The sequence below is a fragment of the Parus major genome, chromosome 4A (assembly GCF_001522545.3).
Source record: "Parus major isolate Abel chromosome 4A, Parus_major1.1, whole genome shotgun sequence".
NCBI classification, from domain to species: domain Eukaryota; kingdom Metazoa; phylum Chordata; class Aves; order Passeriformes; family Paridae; genus Parus; species Parus major.
Window position 1 is genome coordinate 6894011 of NC_031772.1, and position 19446 is coordinate 6913456.

At 40.7% G+C, this 19446-nt stretch overlaps 1 protein-coding gene across 4 annotated transcripts in view; it reads left to right on the forward strand.

Moving 5' to 3' along the window:
- Positions 1-13621, forward strand: part of MOSPD1 (motile sperm domain containing 1) — a 14330-nt gene extending 709 nt beyond the window's left edge. The window contains exons 2-7 of one of the 4 annotated variants that reach the window (XM_015626649.3): positions 4659-4915; positions 5099-5174; positions 7825-8054; positions 10011-10172; positions 10755-10858; positions 12559-13621. In XM_015626649.3, coding sequence (XP_015482135.1) covers positions 4762-4915; positions 5099-5174; positions 7825-8054; positions 10011-10172; positions 10755-10834 — 702 coding nt within the window. In that variant the 5' untranslated portion in view covers positions 4659-4761 and the 3' untranslated portion in view covers positions 10835-10858; positions 12559-13621. Of the gene's footprint in view, positions 1-799; positions 4916-5098; positions 5175-7824; positions 8055-10010; positions 10173-10754; positions 10859-12558 lie in introns of those variants that run through there. The other 3 variants (XM_033514060.1, XM_033514061.1, XM_033514062.1) reach the window with 3 other exon arrangements.
- The last annotated feature ends 5825 nt before the right edge of the window (positions 13622-19446 follow it).

Here is a 19446-nt window from a genome sequence, read left to right on the forward strand (position 1 = left end):
GGGCCGGGGGCGGTGCGGAGGTGCCGGGCCGGCTGCGGGAGGCGCCGTTATCGCGCAGCTGCCTCAGCCCGTATCGCTGCTGCTCCTCGTTGGAGAACAAAGAGGATCAATTAAGAGTGTGCAATTACCGCCGTGCCCTGCCGGCAGTAGGCACGGCTCCGAACGCCTTTCCTCCGTCTCTCCTCCAGGGAAGAGTGCTCCCCTCTGTTAATGTGAGGCGGTTTGGGGCCACGCAGTGCTAATGAGCACAACACACGTTTAAAAATCAGCCCGTGTAGTGCATTAAACATAAACTTAAAGTGGGGAAATGAATACTAAAGCACATGTGCCCTTGAATGTCTTCTTTAGGATCCTTGCGAGCCTGTAGTAGAATAGATCAGAAGCAATCCACAGCTGTTACTTAATTTTTCACTGCTTTTCATGCCTCTTAGTTGCATTTGAATATTTCGTTTTGTTAGTCACCTTTTCAGCATTTAAAAAAATAACGTGGTCCTAATAAATTTTGCTGTCAGTATCAGCATGATTTATGCGTGTGGTCATCCATGCTAATAGTTAATGTTGCGAGGCTATTTCATTTTACAGCATCCTGGAGACAGTTACTGATGACATTTCTCATCATCCTGTGAAGGGGTAAACAGTAGCAGTTTTGCAAAGTATCAGAGCAGTTCTGCCGGTTCAAAGGGGACCGTCCACCTACTGAAATACTTTGCAGAATGTGTGCCTTCATAGATCAGCAAATTGAGGTGAGGTTAACCAACTTGCTCAAGGTCATGGAGTGCCAGTGACAGAGTTAGCAATAATGGAATCCAGCCATCCTGGCTGCTGGCTCTGAGCTCTCATTGTTAGGGTGACGCTCCCAAATAATTGCAGGTAGTTTAAACATTGGTTTACGTAAGTAAGGTCTTCAAAACATTTTGGAGAAACAAAATGTTTATGGAGTGCTTCAGATCCCATGCTGCATTTGCATGTAGCTTAAAGTAATTGCTCAGCTTAGCATAGGAGGGAATTTGGAAGACTTTGTGGTTTGTTTTGTAAATATGCACTCAAAAAGCATCAGTTTTACTAAGTATGTAGTGTAGGAAGACTTGTATAGATTTAGGGGGTAGATCATGAGATATAAGAAAAGTAGATTACACTGTAATTAGGCAAGTTTTAAAACAGCAGTGTGGAGACATAACTGTAAAGACGTTTTCTTTTCAATGAGGTGTTTACCAAATGACATTCTGTAGAGTTATTTGCAGTTGTTATGAAGAAAAACAACCAACAAATGCACTGGGAAGCCATGGTGATGAGGCTGTTGGAAGTTAAAATGGGAACAAAAAAGTTCCTCAGTTGATTTATTTATTCAGCAGATACTTGTTAAGTAAAAACAAATCACAATGCATGTTATTTCTGACCCTGGAGAGAAGTTACATTTCACTTAGTGTTTTTTTCTGTCAAGTTAAATTTATGAAGAAAGGGATTTCAAAGGAAGCACCGGCAGATCTGTGCTATTGTGACACCAGCAGTATTATATTTAGTAACTTCACTGAGGAAAGATCCCTATTGTGCTGAAAAAATACCAGTGACAATTGTTTGTCAGGACTTCAAAGGGCGCTGGGAAGTGAGCTGGCATTGTTCAGGTGTTGCACGCTGGCCCTGGTGAATGTTACCTCTGACAGATCCCTGCTCCTGCAGGAATTTCATCGGTGCTGCTGGGAGAAGCCCATCTGTGCAGTGCAAATCACAGGCCTGAGACCACAGATCATGGCTTGGGACAGATTTGCTTGTGCTTACCTTTATGTGCTGCCAGTAATTGTGGTGACTTTTGACAACAAATTTTAGTGGTTGTGGTGCAGCGGAGGTGCAGAAGAGTGGCAGCTGAGTTTCTGTCCTGAGCTCTCTGGAGTACGTGACCTTATTCTCACCCTTAGAGCTGCTGTGGGGTTAATCTGGGCAGAGAAGTTGCGGTGATACAAACTTTCTCTGTAAAAACATTGGCAGTTTGATTGACAGAAAAGGTGTGCTGTTACCAAGATTATCGATACTAAACTATCACATCTCTCTAGTTTATGTGTGGTTTATCATATCAGTCAGTCTTTGGGAAAAGTGCTTTTACTGCTGTCACTTTGTGAGATGCACCTGATGCAAGGTGACTTCTAAGCTAAAACTGTTGCCTCCAAAAGGATGCTGGTTGCTTTCTTAGGAATGCAGAAATTTATACCCTGAATGACACTGCTGTGTCAGCAAATGTGTCTACTATAGGCCTGCCAGACGTTACTTTTGCAAGTTTGGGCGGTAGCTCCTCATCCAGCCAAGTTAAATAGGAAAAGGAAGCAATAATAGGATATACTTTTTTAAAGTTAGTGGCAGGTTGTGGAATCCTGGGAAGTTTGCACACTGTTTTCCACTGATGTGTAACAAAAATGAGCCTGTTGATAGGTATAGTGATCCGTACCTCCACTGGTACTGAACCGTGGGGTTTTGGATACTGAACACTTGCCACGGACTGAGCTGAAGAAACGGGAGATGCAGGTTGAAGCCAGGAATTGGAATGAAACATGTGCAGTGTTTAAATAAAAAATGAAAGCATCAAAATAATATTGATTATTATAAATAATACTTTCAAATTTTATTAAACATAGTCAATAAGTTGTGTAGCAGTAGTTTGCTGTTGGTTTTATGGTAGCTTAAAACATTTATTTGAAAGAAATTGCTTTTGTTAATGTCAAAATTTGCCTGTATTTCTGCACACATGCAGAATGTAGATAGATATGAGAACCAAAGATTCCAACATATTCTTAGTGTATACTGCATTGAGCTAACTTTGGTAAAAGAAATTTAAGTAAATAATTCTTAATCTTCTTCCTATGACAAGCATCAAAAGGTATTTTGTATTCTACATGATGGCAGTTTTTCCACGTTAGCTTTTCATATAGCCTTAATATGTTTGAATGGAACAATAAAACTCACTTTGCAATAGTGCATGAAGTTGTTCAAGAAATAATACTTACACTTGCTGTATGAAGTCATTCCAGAGTTTGCTGATTCTTCTGAAACAAAAGGCATTTGCTGTAATTCCAAGAAGCACTCAGAACCAAATTGCCACTTAGAGAGCCATTTCTTTTTCTAGACTCTTCTTAATAAGGTAACAGAACATCAGCTTGGAACACTATCATTGGGGATTTGTTTTCAGAATATTATTAGTAGCATTTCAGTGAAGTGGAAACAAACCTGTGCTCTGAAAAGGAACTGGATCATGGGGAAAGACATTCCAGTGGAATCCATTCTTTGGAATTATCCCTAGAATTTGAATTCCTCACAGATAATTTGCTATTTTAGTAACTAAATAAATAAAATTAAAAGCTTAGTTTGTGAATAAGAATCAGAACCTGTAAATCTGATGGTATGACAGATATACTTCAGTAAACACATGAACATGTGTCATGTTTCAAGTATGGAATACGTATCTGGTGCTTGGAAATGTGATCATCATGACGTTTAGAATGCAGAAACAAGCGTTTGGTTTTGATTGTTCATAATGTTTGGGCTATTTGCTGCTAGAAATTTCAGAAGCTAAATTCTTTAATCCAATGTATTGAGCTGGAGAACAGGTAAAATGTACCTTATTTTAAAAAGCTTTATGATAAGTGGAAATGTCATCTAATGAATCAGTAGGGACTAGTTGTTTTAATATTTTTTGCGATATTAGACCTCAAAGGACACCTTCAGTTTGATAATTAAACTATAGAAGCTGCAATAAAATATGACGTTCTGGGGGGGAGGAGAAGACTTTGTTCTCTCTGTCATGTGTTAAGTCAGTGGTATGTGTGCTGAGGAGTCTGGCCTTAATTTTATTTTATGAATTACATTTGGGATTGTTTCTTGGTTGGGTCATGGGTTCTGGTTTTAGTTCTGGAATGTCACTCAAAATAAAATAGAACTGTGGGGAGTGGCAGAGAGAGAACTGTGATGATTGTACTTTGGTTAGAGGTAGTGGTGGTAGAAAACCTGTCATCTCTTACTTAATAAAATAGTAAATCCCAAATCTGTTTGGTGTTACTCCTCCCAGTCATTTTTCCATTCGTTGCCTGTAACTACACACTTGGAACAGGGAGTTTGGTTTAAACAAGACATGAAGGTGATCCCCATTCCTTTGTTCTGAATCCCTGGGATTGACATACCTGGGTGCCTAGGTGAGGAGATTCCTAACTTGTTATACCTCATCCGGGGAGGTCATCCCCACGGAAAGGTTCCTGCCTAAACAGTGACTCCTGCTGCCTCAGTGTCCTTGTGTTTCCTCATTTCTGCCCTCGTGTTTCTGAGGTGTTGCTGTCCTGAGGCAAGGATGGGATTTCTTTTTGCTGCTGTTGTTTGGTTTGTGTTGTGAAGACCTAGCATTAGCAGCCCTAGTCATGGACTGGGTCCCGACATGATGCCATGGTACACTGGAGAGGTGCTTATCAATTTATTTTGTAGCAGCTTGTTAAATAGATGGAAACCCAGTGCAAATATTTTTTTCTATTTCAGTATTTTTGAAGGAACATAAGTAGAGGTAGATTAATAATCAAGCATCACGTCTTATATTTTTGCACCTTTGTTAACTGCTGCAGTTTAGTATAGACTTATGGAAATAATCTTCTTGCCTTTTCTCTTTTTTTTCCCGTTTTTTCCTTTAGAATTGCCAAAATGCTTTGGAATTCTTAAGCGATTCAAAAACTGAAGTCTCTGAGGATACAAAATCATAAGAACACAAGAAGCAGCAAGGAGGATTCAGTGCCAATGCAGCAACAAAAAAGACAGCCAGAGTTAGTGGAAGGAAATCTTCCTGTTTTTGTTTTTCCTACAGAACTTATATTTTATGCAGATGACCAGTCAACACACAAGCAGGTGTTGACTCTATATAACCCCTATGAGTTTGCCTTAAAATTCAAAGGTGGGTTTCCTAGGTTAAGTTCTATTTAAGGGTTAGTTGATGATCTTGAACAGTCCAATTATAATTCATGTAACAAATCGTATCTGTCACAAAACCAGACTCATGTCTCTACATGTATCTGTTGATGAAGCTGGTGATGTATTAGTTCATGATTTGTTACCACTCCTGTCCTTTTCCTTGCAGTTCTTTGTACAACTCCAAATAAATATGCGGTGGTGGATGCTACTGGTGCAGTGAAGCCTCAGTGCTGTGTTGATATGTAAGTAGAAGTTGGTTGGGTTTTTTCCTAATATATAACATTTTATTTACTTAATATATTTTATTATTTAAGAAGTTGTAAATGACAGCACGCATGTTATATAGAAGTTGGATAAAGATATGTTTTCCTAGTCTTCTGTATACATGTGACTGTTTTTTGCTGTTCTTTCCCTCTAGAGCAAAGGTATTACAATATTGGAGATATGTCCTTCTTTAATTTTGCCTTTGGGTATAAATAAAATGCCAGTAAATGCTTCTTGTAATGTCATTTATAAACCAGAAACAAGAGTAATATGAGCGTCCTGTGAGCACCTTTTTGTTAGAAATACCAAGAAAAGCAAAACCCCCAGGGCTGAGATTTACACTTCCATACAAAATGGAAATGTATGCAGTTCTACTGAGCACAGTTTCTTGAGCCATTTTAAAAGAGGTAGTTTTGTCTGCCTTTCACCCTGACCATTCTCAGATCTCCTTTGTGTCAACTCAGTAAATCAGGTGTCAACCCAGTAACTCAGAACAGGAGGAGGCTGCTTAAGTGACCACAGTAATGTACAGGGTCTGTAGGCTGCTGAAAGCTGAAGCAGAGTAGGTGTATAAGCTAAAATAGACCAACTCTTTTTATCTTCTATTTGCCACATTATTTCTGTGCTGATGTACAGATACAACTGAAGAAAATCTGAAGTATCTGAAAGAGCAGTCTGAACTTTTTGAATAGACATTTTCCAAACTCTAAAACACCACCTGGAATCACTGGCTGACAAATGGCCCTATACAGAAACCTTTTGTCAGATAAATAATAAGTGTTCTTGGGAAATGGGTCTTTATTCCTATAGACTGTTTTCCTTAGGTGTAATTTGAAAAATTTCAAGGACTCACCAAATAGAAAGGAAGTTTAGAACATGGAACTAGAAGGTTTCATTAAGCAGGGGCAACAATGCTAAAAGTGGAACTAAACTGGTCAAAATATACCAGTGTACCAGTGAGATATTCCATTCTTTAGCAGACATTTACACAAGCTTGATTACATTTGGTTAAAGAAATGGGTTTTATTAAATAAAGGAAAATAAGATAAATACATGTTCCAAGGGGATTTTTTTTTTTTGTGCAGCAAACCCCCCCATCGCATTCCAGTGGCTGCTGTCTAAGGACAGTGTTTACTGCTAGATTATGAGCAGTACTATGCAAGTGTGGCCATTTGCCAGATAAACAGATATTCTACTGAGCTCCCAATTATGCAATGATCTCTAAAAAGAAACAGGAGAATGTGTCTGTTTATAAGGGTCTGCAGAAAATATCTTCTTGCTTGGCAGCAGATACATATTCTCCTAGCACAGTGTTATGTAAAGATTCTGTTTAGGTTGGTAGTTGGTACCATGGTACTAGGAGTAGGAACACCAATTTAAAAGGAAGTGTTAAAGGAAGAGATCAGAGTTGATCTGCTGTGCTGATATGCTGAGAGCTGTATGAATTAGGGTTGTGGGGGGGGAAAAGCCTTTTGTTTTAGTGAAGGCAGTTGCCCAGCCAACACTCTGCTTGCTGAAAGCCTGTCATAGGCACACTCCTTTGCCTCTGAAGTGACGTAAAACATCACTGCAGCCTCTTGCTGAGGGGATGACTTGGTCTCTGTTTTTGTGTTGAATAGTCTATTCAAACTAGAGACCAGTTGCAAGCACTGGCTACGTGCTAATGCTTGTAGATATCTTGATGTGATACAGTTCCTTTAAATGAAGACTGAAAAACAAAAATCCATTTATTGCAGCATTTTAATGTATATAACTATTCTGTGATACTAAGGGTAACACAGAATAACAGTCATTTTTTCCCCCTTCATGAGATGGCAACTTTCTTATTTGTATGTATGTTCTTCAGATTAGCTGATGTTATCTTGGAAACTTAGAATCCTTATTTACCCTAAGCGGTGATATCACTTCAAAACCTAAATGTTGTAGCTTTTCAATGCTAGATATGTATTCTCATGATGAATCACAAATGCAGAGAGGAGGCAGTTGAGCACAGCACTGCTTGGAGATCTGTTTTGCTGTTGATCAGTGCTATTTTAAAGCTGTGCTTTTTATAGGTTCCAAACATGCTCTCAGTGGTGGGTTTCTGATTTTGAAAATCCCTAGCTGACTCTTGTCTATAGAGGGAATGAGTTTTGCTCCTGAGAAAGTAGAATTGTAAAGCTTTGAGCCTGGTTTCCTCAAGAAGCAGGACTGTTGCTTGCCAAACACCTGTCCGACTCCTTTCCTTCCCTGTACACTCCAGTCCCCTCAATACCTTTTAAAATCATTGGCCAGCATCAAACAACCTTGATACATGAGGAGGAGGCATCGTTCAGACAACTGATGTTTCATCAGTTGGCAGCTGGGCCTCAGACTGAGGCAAAGATGGGTTTGAGATAAAGACAACTGTCCTGTTTGGCCAGGAGCATTTATATTTGGGAATTAAAGCAAACATAAGAAGGGGAGAGAGGAGGTAAGATCAAGTCTTCAAGAACATTGAGTGATGGAGGAGGTAACAGAGGTCTGGATTATTCCAGTTTATCTGGACAAGGGGGGACAGAGGGCAGGTTTTGTGATATAGGATGTAATTCCACAGCAGACATGTTTCTTAGTAGTTCATCTGTTTGAAAATGTTGTTTTTCTCTGCAGTGTGATTCGTCACCGAGACGTTCGGGCTTCTTACTATGGTGTCATAGATAAATTCCGTCTCCAAGTGTCTGAGCAGAGCCAGAGGAAAGCATTAGGGAAAAAAGAGATTATTGCTACTCTGCTTCCATCTGCAAAGGAACAGCAACAACAAAAGGAAGAGGAGGAAAAACGAATAAAAGAACACCTGACTGAAAGTGTCTTTTTTGAGCAGACTTTGTGTCAACCAGGTAGTTGAAATCTTTTACCCCTCCTGTGTTCTGAATAAGTTTTGAATTGCTCAAGTGACTAGACTTAAAACATTTTTTAAATATAAACATAAAAAAATTAAAATAATTAATTTTACTTACCTGTAAGACTGCTGTCTTTATCACTTGAGGATGACAGTGTACAAGAACCCAAACCGTGGCTCTTCTGTTCATGCTGTCTTGATCAATCAAGACCCTTTGTTGCCTGTGTTGGCATGGCATACCTTGAAGAGTGCATCCACTGTTCCTCTGGAGCAGGAGTTCTCCTACAGACAATGGGAATTTATTTATCTGTGAAAGGACAGTAGTTATTTTTTCCCTTGGTCTCTTTCAAAATGTATGCCCCTTCTGAGTTTGTTCCAAACCCTTAATCCCCCATTTCCTGATGAGTAGGAAATATTGCCAGAATATCTTCTGAAGTGCTCCTTGTTCTGTGCCCTGTCCTTTATCTGTCCCACAAGAACAGAAGAGCACAGTTGGTGGCTGAAAACTCTGTGTGTTTCATACACACAGTGAGGAAGTGAATCAACAGTCTTGAAAACCTGGGCCAGACAGTTAAATTGAAGGGGTAGGATATAAAGTGTCAAATTGTACCTGAAATGAATCCAAACTGATTCTTCATGGTTTATGTTCTTCTTACTTTTACTGATTTAAACTGGAATGTTCTTGTCACTATTACGTTTTTCAACATAATCAACAAAAATCAATTCCAGAAAATAGATGTACCTCCTTGAGAGAGTTCATGTTGTTAAAATTAATCTGTTTCGCTATTTATACTGAGTTTGTTAGCTGGTGAAACACTTTTTATTAAAAAAACCCTCATAATAGATATTAGTAGGATACACAGTTAAAGCAAACCTACAAAGGTTTGTAGTTTCTGGGGTCACAGAACAAAATGTTCTTGTGCTAGTTGCTTTAGGACAGAGGGCCTGAACCACCTTGAACAATCTGATACTGGTCTTACTCCAAATGCTGTTTCTTTCTTTAAGAAAAGTCTTGTTGACTACATTATATTGCTTACTTACAGAAAAGCAGTAAACAAAGAAACTGCAGTTTTGCATGTCACCTGAAACCTGGAAATAAGAGATTTATGGAATTAAAATAGAGCACATATTGCTAGTCACTGAGGATAGGAGAAGTTGATAAAAACATTGGCTATTTTCCAGTGGATCTTAAGGATTTGGTTAGAGGTATTCAGCTAACATGTTAACAGCTCTTTTCAAAGATGACACAGTGGGCCTTTGAGTAGGTTCCAGCTGTTAAAGTGCAGGGCAGTAAAGACTATGAAGGACTCTTTATTGTCTGTGGTTTGCATTTCCTTATTCTGGTAATACTGGGCTGTCAGGTTCACTCTCACAGTTCTTAAAGTAAGATTAAAATTTTACTAATTTGCAGCATCTAAACTGACTCTGGCTCAGGTGAAGCCCTTGAATTCGGTAAAGAATGAAGGGGAGCTCATCTGGCCCAAGAACCTGTGCTCCTGCTGCAGTCAGGTTTTGTTAGGAAGTGTAAGCAGTTACCTGTGCAGGTCTTTTTGGGTGCTCTTAACTGATTGATTACTGATCACTGAAGGAACATATCAAGGAATAGAGTCAGAATGCACAGGGAAGTCTCAAGCATTGCTGAGACATCCAGCTGTCCTGAGTGTGTATATATAGCAACTGGGCCTGGCAGGCTCTGTTCCTCCAGAAGGGAGGGGTTTGGAAAGTCATGTGAAAACAAGTTCCAGCATCAGAGCAGGGAGCAGCCTCCTCCACTGCAGAATGCAGAAGGTTTAGAAGGGTGAGTTTAAGAGTTGTCTTCCACCCCCTGCAAACTCCTGTGCAAAGAGGAAAATCTGAGGATATTTCAGCTCCCACATATTGCAGACATTTTTGCAGAATATTTAATGTTTATATTATTTAGATCTTCCTCACAATTGGTGCTGTCTTGCTTTTCCAGAAAACAGAACTGCCTCGTCGGGACCTAGTTTACTCACAGTCTTCCTTGGAGTGGTGTGTGTCGCAGCACTAATGCTACCTACATTGGGGGAAATGGAATCCCTGGTGCCTCTCTACCTCCACTTAAGTGTGAATCAAAAGTTAGTAGCTGCTTATGTTTTAGGTAAGTACTTTAGATTTTATCAACATTTTCCTGCAGCATTTATGAGTTTGGAAAACTTCACCAAGTGTTGAAGCGGCCAGCGGCCTCAGGAAACTGGATGGAGACAAAGCACCGTGTTACTTGTTTTGCATCTTTGCTTAGATCTTAATTTATAGCCATGGTGATGGCAGTGTAAATTAGTTATTGTTAGTGTTTTAGACCAGATTTGAGTTGATACCTATTGCACACAGGCCCCTACATGCTAATTTCAGCTTTATTTGATGATGGGCCAACAGCAGTCATCTGCCAACACACCTGAACGGAATGTGCTGTTTCTTACTCTTGAATTGAAATAGTTACTCTATTTCAGAATGTAGAATGTGTTACTGTAGTTCTCCCTCCAGCTCCCTTGAGCTGTTTTTTAACACTGCATTCTCAGTACTTGTTTAATAAGCAGTTGCTATGTGTAGCAGTAAGTTGTTGTAAACCTTGTCTGAGACCACTGTCATTCACAGTTCTTCCTGATTTGTAACTTGCTCCTGCATTAGCATAGATGAGCTGCACATTTCATTTGTTATGACTATTTCTCTATAACTATTTCAGATTTGAAGAACAGTCACACTAAACTCAATTCTCCTGTCCTACTACCTGGCAGAAATGAGGATTTAAAGGAAAAGAGCTAGGCAGCTCCAAACTGATAGCTAGAGGTGAGGTAGTGATGGGGAAAGGTCCAAGTTCTTAATGGTTCGTGCACATTCTGCTGACTCACAAAGGTCCATCTGCTGAAGTGGTTTGAAACCTCACTTGTGGCTCTTTGCTCAAGCTGATGCTGATGGATTCTCAGATCAGGACCTTGCAGTAATCCTCACTTTGTTTTTATCGCTGCTTTTGAAAATTACTCCAGGTTCTCCTGGTGCCAGCTACAGTTTGAAGTCTTTTGACTTTATACATTTGCAACAACTGAACCTGTTTCCAGATTCCCTATGAAGTTTTGACAGGTTTTGACTTCTTTGCTGGCAGCGTTTTTAGTGTTCATGGACAGGTTCTTTTGTGTGCAACTCTTGCTCATGTAGAAAGTCAATTGCTCTTGAGAAGTTGAAACCACTTTGTTCCACGAGAAGTACAACTGGATTGTGGAGCATTTAATGGAAAGGGTTGTTACACCACAGCAGCAGGACTATATGATATTTGAGAAGCATTTGATTTACAGAAATGAGTTAAACCCTTTATAATCTGCAAGTCCCTGTACAAGTGGTGCAGGCTGCTCTCCAGAAGCCTCTGCTGTTCCTCTGTGATGATGGAATTGATCCAAGCTAAAGATCCAGCAGCTGTGGGAGCACTGATTGTCTGAACCAATACAGACCTTAATAAATAGCTGAGCTGTAGTTCCTCTTGAAGGGATAAATTGCTGGTCTAATGGAAGGCAGTGTTGCAGCTTGCTTCTGTCGTGCTTCTGCCTTCACCATCTTCATAAAGTAGCCAAGTTCCATCAGTATGTAGTGGCAGGAGATAAAATAGTCTCAGAAATGTCTTTATCCATGGTGAGATCTATAGGCTTTAGCTGAGCTTTCTGCAGTGAAAGGCTGTTACAGTGACATCATCTGAGCCTGCAAGAAAGTGAGATTGCCCAAGAACTGATAAATTATTATTTTGATGTTACCTAAGGCTGGAATTCAGGGAGCCCCTATGTTCTTCCATCTACCTCCCTTACCTTGTGCAATATAACCCATGGCTAAGAACTACAGATTTGTACTTTTTCCTGTATCAGCACATAATTAAAATGAACTTTTCAGTGTCTCATGAGTAGGTTTATTAGCCCCTATTTCCTGTTTTCATCTGGTTTTAATTGTTTTTAACCTCTATCAGAGCAGTCCTTTTTTTCCTCCCTCTTTAAAGGTCACAACAAAGAGTCTGTTGAAAGCTCCCTCTGCAGACTGACAAGGAAGCTTAATATCTTTGTCTAAAACTGGTCTTTGATCAGTTGTTATTCACAGAGCAGAAAAAAAGCCTTGGAGCCTTCAACTGATCTGCCTTACTGATGATTCAGGATTTGAATGACACTGCCCATAACTGGCCCCCATGAGAAATGGGGTTTGGGTGCTAGTGTTAACACTTACCAAGTCAAAAGTTCAATGTTAAGATTTTCCAGTAGAGAGATCAGTAATTGTTTGGAGTATTTCTGTCTTCTTTGACATTCAGTTATTACATGCACCACATATCAGTGTTGATTTTTGACTATATCAAAAATTGGAGCGATACTTCTAATATTTAAGTGTGTATATAAAGGCATTCTGCATGTATTTATGTACTTTTAACATATTTTTCTGGCCTGTGACAGGGTAAACTATTTTACATGTTTTATTTTGAGTGAAACAGAAGTATTCAGTTCTTAATTCTTGTCTTTCAGGTCTCATCACCATGGTTATTTTGAGAACATGAGCAATGAGTTCATAGGATGTCAAACACCTTACTGTATATTCACATCATGAATGTGGACTGCCTTTTGCTCCCATTTGGCTCATTAAGATGCTAGCAAAACTGTTCAGTGATTTAAGATACCTTCAGAAGTGTAATATATTTTAACTGTGTATAATAAATGAAAGACTCAAAGCACTTTGCGGTGCTTCTGTAACAGACAGCTATGAAATGTTCAGTGATACCTGTGAAAATAATTTGAAAAAACTTTTATATCTATGCCTACTGTAAAAAATCCTTATTAAAACAACATTTGTTATTTTTAGTCTATGTTCACATCAGTGCGTGATCACTATAAAAGCAAACTGTCTTCTGTAAAAACGCTCATTTGGTTTGTGGTTGTACCTGCTGAGGCTGGCACATAACACTTCTGTATATACATACCAGAGGGGTGAGAGTCGTGACTATCATTGAAGAAAATGAAAAATTCCAGCAGTGGAACTATGAAATAAACCATGAATTTTAGGCGAAGAAGTAATTCTCAAATTTCTTACTTCATCATTACCAATATATTGTTGAGTACTCATTTTCTTACCTGGGGAAATAATCTCTTGCAACAGCCATTTTGTACCACAATTATTAGATGATAAAATCAAGTTGTGTAATCAGATCCCTTCATTTCTTAGGGATGCATGGAAGTGGCATTAATGGTAGCTGAACTCATACTAATACAAAATTAATATTTTTTTTTCTATTTTAGAGACCAAACTAAGTGAAATAGCAAAGGCATTTCTCTGCATCCCTCCCCCACCCCCAGCTACCACAGAGACTTTTCTATCAGAAACTCCTGCTTAAATGCCAGTTTCATATTTGAGGTGAACATTAATCTTGTTTCATACAACAAGTATTTCCCTTCATTTGACATTTCATTGTCGAGATGTTAATTCTAAAAGGGCAGCTATTACTGAATTGGATTCATACAGACAAATCTTTGTTTGTAAGAAGTCTATAGAATATGCTCTGATATGAATAATAAAGTTTGGAAATCAAAACTTCTTTCCCCCTGCATGTTACGGGTCACTTTTCTGCTTGTGCATGGAAATACAAAGAAACTGTGGAAAAAAAGTGTTTCTGGAGGAAAAAAAAAAAGGAGAAAGAGAAGCTGAAAAAAGTTGTTAACCACTAAATTTTTTCTTATATAATGCTACTTCAGTTTGATTCTCGGAAGAACTGGGATTGTGTCATCCATCGATCAGCATCAAGTGATAAAGTCAAACATTAACATTCACTAAGGAAAAAAAAAACCAAAGAAGGTTCCCAGCTGGTTTAGAAGGCTGTGTGCCAGAGCCTGCTGCAGGCACAGCACCTCCCTCCAACGCTGAGCTCGTGGCTGGGTCAGTGTTTTCCTGCAATGCAGGGCTCTGTTCTTGCAGCTTCACTGTTCTCGGTACACTGTGAACACGATTTTCACCAGGTGCTTTAACCTGCGGCTCCCTGGGGAAAGGTGAGGGAATGGAGCAGAAGTTGGGGAGATAAAAGTGCCATGTGGTACTTTATCTTAGCACCCAACAGCCAGGATAAACATTTTGTTGCACCCAAGCTGATTAAAAAAGCCCAACACAACCCTTTTTCCCCCTATATCCTGGTGTTCTGGTCGTGGACTGGGATCGTGTTTTTCCAGGCAGTTGCAGAAGTGCCAATCTCACCTGTAGGAACTCAAGAGTCACTGAGTGACTGTAACCAGGTCTGACACCTGCAGCTGCCTCAGTCCTGCAGCACAGCACGTGCATGGAGAAGGGAGATCATGGGACACAGCAGATGCCAGCAGTCATTTTCAAGTAATGTGAAGAGAAATGATTGGTTTAGAAAAACACCTTGACAGGAACAAAAAGTTATCATCAACCAAAAAAACTGAAAACATTGGACTACTTTGTCAAGGTAACAGAGGAGCAATACGCAGAAAAAAAAAAGAAAATATTAAATGCACAGAGTAACTCAGCAGATGCAGATAAAACTGGTGCTAGGGTGAAATAAGGATGACAAGTGTGAATTCTAACTTCTTTCTCCTTCAGGGGAAACTGGGGAGGTTGCAGCACGCTGCAGAACCACAGATTTATCCCAGTTGGGAAAACGACCTGAGGACTGTTTCAGTTCAGCACTGAGGAAGAACATATCAAATTATGTTACAGCATAGTCATAGCAGGGCACCAGTAAAATTTGACCAGGTGGATACAGAAGATTTGGAAGATATTTCCTGATTTGATGTATATTTATGTGCGTGTACATACCTCCAGTACTTACGTACTAGAATTTCAGAAAACACTGAATGCCTTTGGAAATATGAATATACTGAATATACCTCTTAGAAACACCAGGAAAAACAGTTAAGTGTTCACGTCATTTCCCATTCCTGACTCCTAACACAAACAAACAGTCATTTCCTTGCAGTGGACAAGTATTTTCAGCAGACAGTTGGGAGGGCTTTGAGATCATCCAGCAGAAACAATGCTGGTGTTTACCCAGCACTCGCAATGGCACCGATGTCTCAGACGAGCCGTGCTGGCAGCAGGAAGTGGGAACGCTGCTGAGATGGCTTTGGGGAGCGTCACTCCCGAGAGCTTGGTGCGTGATCTTCTCGAGGTGTTTGCACTTGTCTGGATCACAAAATCCTGAGGTGATCGTGTTTCTCTAGAGGAGTGAATCACAGAGTGCTCGAAACTTCAGCAGAGCCAGTGCACTATTGCAAAGCTCCAGGGGCAGAAGGGGCTGCCAGGGAACCAGTTAATTGCAGAGATTGCTGATAACGGAGCCCCAGGGAGCAGGGCCACCAGCTGGAAACAAATCAGCCCCTGCAAAGGGAAAAGCTGAGCTGCTGCTGCTGCCGTGTCTCAATATGTGCCCCAGGAAGACAATGGGGCGTTGCTGTGAGATGGGAACAGTCACTGCTCTTGAAACTGCTCCACAGGGATGTTTGCAGCAGCTTCTAGAGGAGCCCATGCACAGAACTGTCCCTTCAACAAAAAAAAGCAGAGAAATCCTGCAAACAGCTAAGAACTGTCAAATCATATATCATCATATGTTATTTCATCTTATGCTCATATGTACAAGTATCTGATAACCAACAAGCCTAAACTGGAAAGAGGCTGCCAAATAGGCTTGGCAATAAATCATTGTATTTTAGTCCTCATTTGTCAATGTACATTTAAGACACTTCACTTTGCTTATAACAGCTTTCCTTATAAATGCCAAGTTCCATTGTCCCTTTCCTTTGTCAGGAGTGTGAATCTCACACTCAAAACTTACGCTCAGGGCAACATCAAATTTAAGGATCAGGTCTTATAGAACCTCTTGTTCAAAAGGCCTCAAAAAAACCCCCAAACCTTGAATCATCTTCTCTGCCAGGTGGGTCTTGAGTTGTTGGGTTGGAGCAGCTCAGGTGTTTTGCCCTCTGACCTTGCACGGGACCCCTGGGCAGAGAAAAGAAGGGAACACACTGCCCTAGGAAGCATGCAGGGCTGAGCAATCCTGGTATTGACCCTCCTGCCAGCTGTGTGCAGATAGAGGGGCCAAGTGGCCGTGGAAAACAGGTTCCCTCCTGTGTTCCTGGGGAACAAGGCACTCACCTGCTTGCTGCAGTGTAGGGAAGGCAGCATCTCTCACTAGAGCTGGAGGAGAAACAGCCAGAGTTAATAGTGCTAGAGTCTCTTTGCTGCAGGCATAATGTGCTGCCTGAGGAAATTAAATTAAGACTGAAACTGCTGAAGGAGAGTGAAGTTCACTGCTGCCAGCAGCCCATCACTCACTTGTTACAGCCCCACAGGAGCGGGTGAGGATCGGGAAACCATCGCCGTGCAGTCAGCAAGAGCCATTTACAGGTAATGACCTCTGTGAAAGGAGTCTGGAGAGCAAGTGCATCCTCCCAAAAGGAGAGCTGGAGGAATGAACAGGCAGGCGACACTCGCAGCATCACAGCTAAAGCCGAGTAAGGGGATACACTCAGCCACTTCTGGGTGTATTTTTGTCTTCTTTAGAAGCTCTCCGCTGAACGCTAACGAGCTGTTTACTTTGGATAATGAGCTGTAGCTAATGCACATCAGCTCTAGGAAATCTGCAAAGCTGTATGACCTCGCTGACAATATCATGTGGAATTACATGCAGGCAAAGCAACCACACTGGTCTTCAAAACAGCAGAGACTGTTTTGAAGGAATTTAAGCATGAATACAGCCACGATTACAGCTATGGATGTCTCCCCACTGGGAGGAAAAAGGCTTGTAAGAAAATCTACCTGAGTAACAGGCACCCTGTAATGGAACTTAAATACATGTTTCCAGTTTTAAAATAAGAAAAAATTAGCCATAAAATTTTCAGTAGTAAATACGATTTACAGTAACAAAATGAGAGTGTTCTTCTCTAGAGAACTGCACACTCAGTGACTTGAGGTATGAACATGAAGGCATTAGATGAATATTTGCTTTGACAAACAAGAAGCCACCATCAAGAGACAAAACTGCAGTAGGGCTCTGGAAACCCACATTCCATCAACCTCACCAAACCCATTAGTGCCTTTCCCTCAGGAATCTGCCAGGAATCTCCACAATCCAAACCGACTGCTGAAGTGAATGCACTTAAAATGAAAGGATGTTGATGTATTTTTAGCAGGAAGCTTCTTGCAGTGACTTCAGTGCCAGCTGTATTTAAACTGGCTTACAAGACAACACAGTACCCAATTTCTGTGCCACAAACCCTGATGTGTGCTATGCACATCATGGGTTTGATTTCCCTGCACACAAGGACAAAAATTAACCAGAAAATACGCATTTCCAAAGATTAGTCCCTGCAGCAAAACCGGCATCCTCTTGAGCAGCTCTTCCTACCTGGGTCAACATCCAGCAAAACTCTAAACATTTACATACAATTATTTGTTATGGAAGGAAGTCTTAAAATAGCAAGCATTTTCTAAGGCTCTTACAAAGCAAATAAAAGAATAAGAAACCAAACTAACAGAAGAAGTTTAGATTTGATAAATGCCAGATTTGTCTGAGGAATCTTTGTGGCACTGGGGATGTCTCACCAGTTCCTTGAGAGACACAGGGGAGCCAGCACGAAAGTGTGTGGAGGCTGTTTGGTTTTGGTTTGAATGCACCCAACTCCTCCCCCCTTCTGAAATTTCTGCTCCCAAGCCAGCTACTGAAAGTCAAACAAGGTTATTCTCCTTCAGTGGCTTATTTTTTTCTCCTCCTCTCTCATGCTTCTACCACAAAGCCCCAGTGGTGGAAGCAGTCTGTGTGTGTGTGGGGTCTGGGTTTTTGGGATGCAGGGTGTCTGCCTTGAGTGCTCCATGCCAGAGGAAAAGAATCTCCTGAGCAAGGCCTGGGCTGGCTGGCAACTGCTCTCAGGTTTATCAAATAAGGATGCTCCCACCAGAGACACAGAAATGGGAAGGCTCCACTGGTACAGGTAAAATTATCACCTCTAGAAAATGAACCTGAGGTGACAATTTTTACACCCAGTTATTGAAAAGGATTCTTGCTCTGTGTCAGTAAGGTTTTAATTACTGTACTGTAGCTGTAAACATTCACTTGCATTTACAAATATTTTAACTTGTTGCTTCTAGGAGAAGAGGGATCAACTTAAACTCCATCTGCCTGTTGATGATGAGAAAGGTTGATTAAAACAGGATAGGAAGAGCTCACACAGTTTAATTATGACTCCTGAAGCTCTCTATTTTAAGTAAATGAGTTATGACTCCAGCATATGCAAGCATACAACAGCATAAAGTGAACATTTCTGAAATGACGACTGCTAAGGGAGGCACAAGCTGTTCTCAAGCTCATGGAGTGCCAGAGGTCCCTCCAGTCACTTCACCAGCAAAGCATTTCACAATAGCAGGGCTGGACTCACAGACAGCATTGATACTGGAACCACGGCACATCTATAAATGGAAATATTTCAGTCTCACCAGACTTTGGAGACTTGTTTTGTTTCTATGGGTTGGTGATTATTTACGTTCAAGATTTCTGAAAAAAGGCGAGAAGTAAGAATTTAGGATTAATTTCTTGCACTGATCTCAGGAGAACCTTGGAGAGTTGCTCAGCATTCAGGTCACCTGCCTCACTGGCAACACACAGAACATCCTGCAAGTCAATCTAGCTGAGGCAGAGGCTCATTTTTCCTGGCATTTGTACCCCTCTTCCAGAGGGAAGTATCTATCCTTCTGCTAAATGCAGCAACCACTGAAGGGTTCATTCCAAAAATACAGCCCCCTGAGCACTGGCACAGTTACCGACGTTCCCTCAGCAACTGTGCCACTCTGGAGAAGGTGGAAGGAAGAAGAACACCCATCACTTGTCAAAGAAGGCACAGTGGCCCAAGATCTGATTTAACTGCCAATAAATCCTGCAGGATAATTTTCAATTAGATCAAGGAAGTGCCAAACCCAAGTGTGATTTTTTGGAAGGTGCCATTCATGGCAGAATCCCAGAGAGCAGCAGAGGCAATATTAAAAGCATGAGTTCCTAGACAAGTACAGAGAGTTGATTATGTGCATTGTATAACATCCTGATTCCCTGCATCCAGATTCATACTCTAGAGTATAATTGGCTCCAAATTTTTTTGTTTCAGTGGAAACAAAATCCTATGTATGTCACTGGACTCCAGTGCAGCTTCTTGGTGATGTGGAGATAAAACACTGAGCTGCCTTCCCACAATTTCAATTCTGTTTTTTAAAATGTAAACATTTTGTAATTTCTGTTTTGCAAAAGCAGGGAAAAGAACTGATACAGATAAATAACTATTTCACTCTCCTCCAACAGCATTAATTGACCCAGAGAGGTTGTGGACTCCTCAATGCTGGAAGTGTTCAAGGCTGGGTTGGACAGA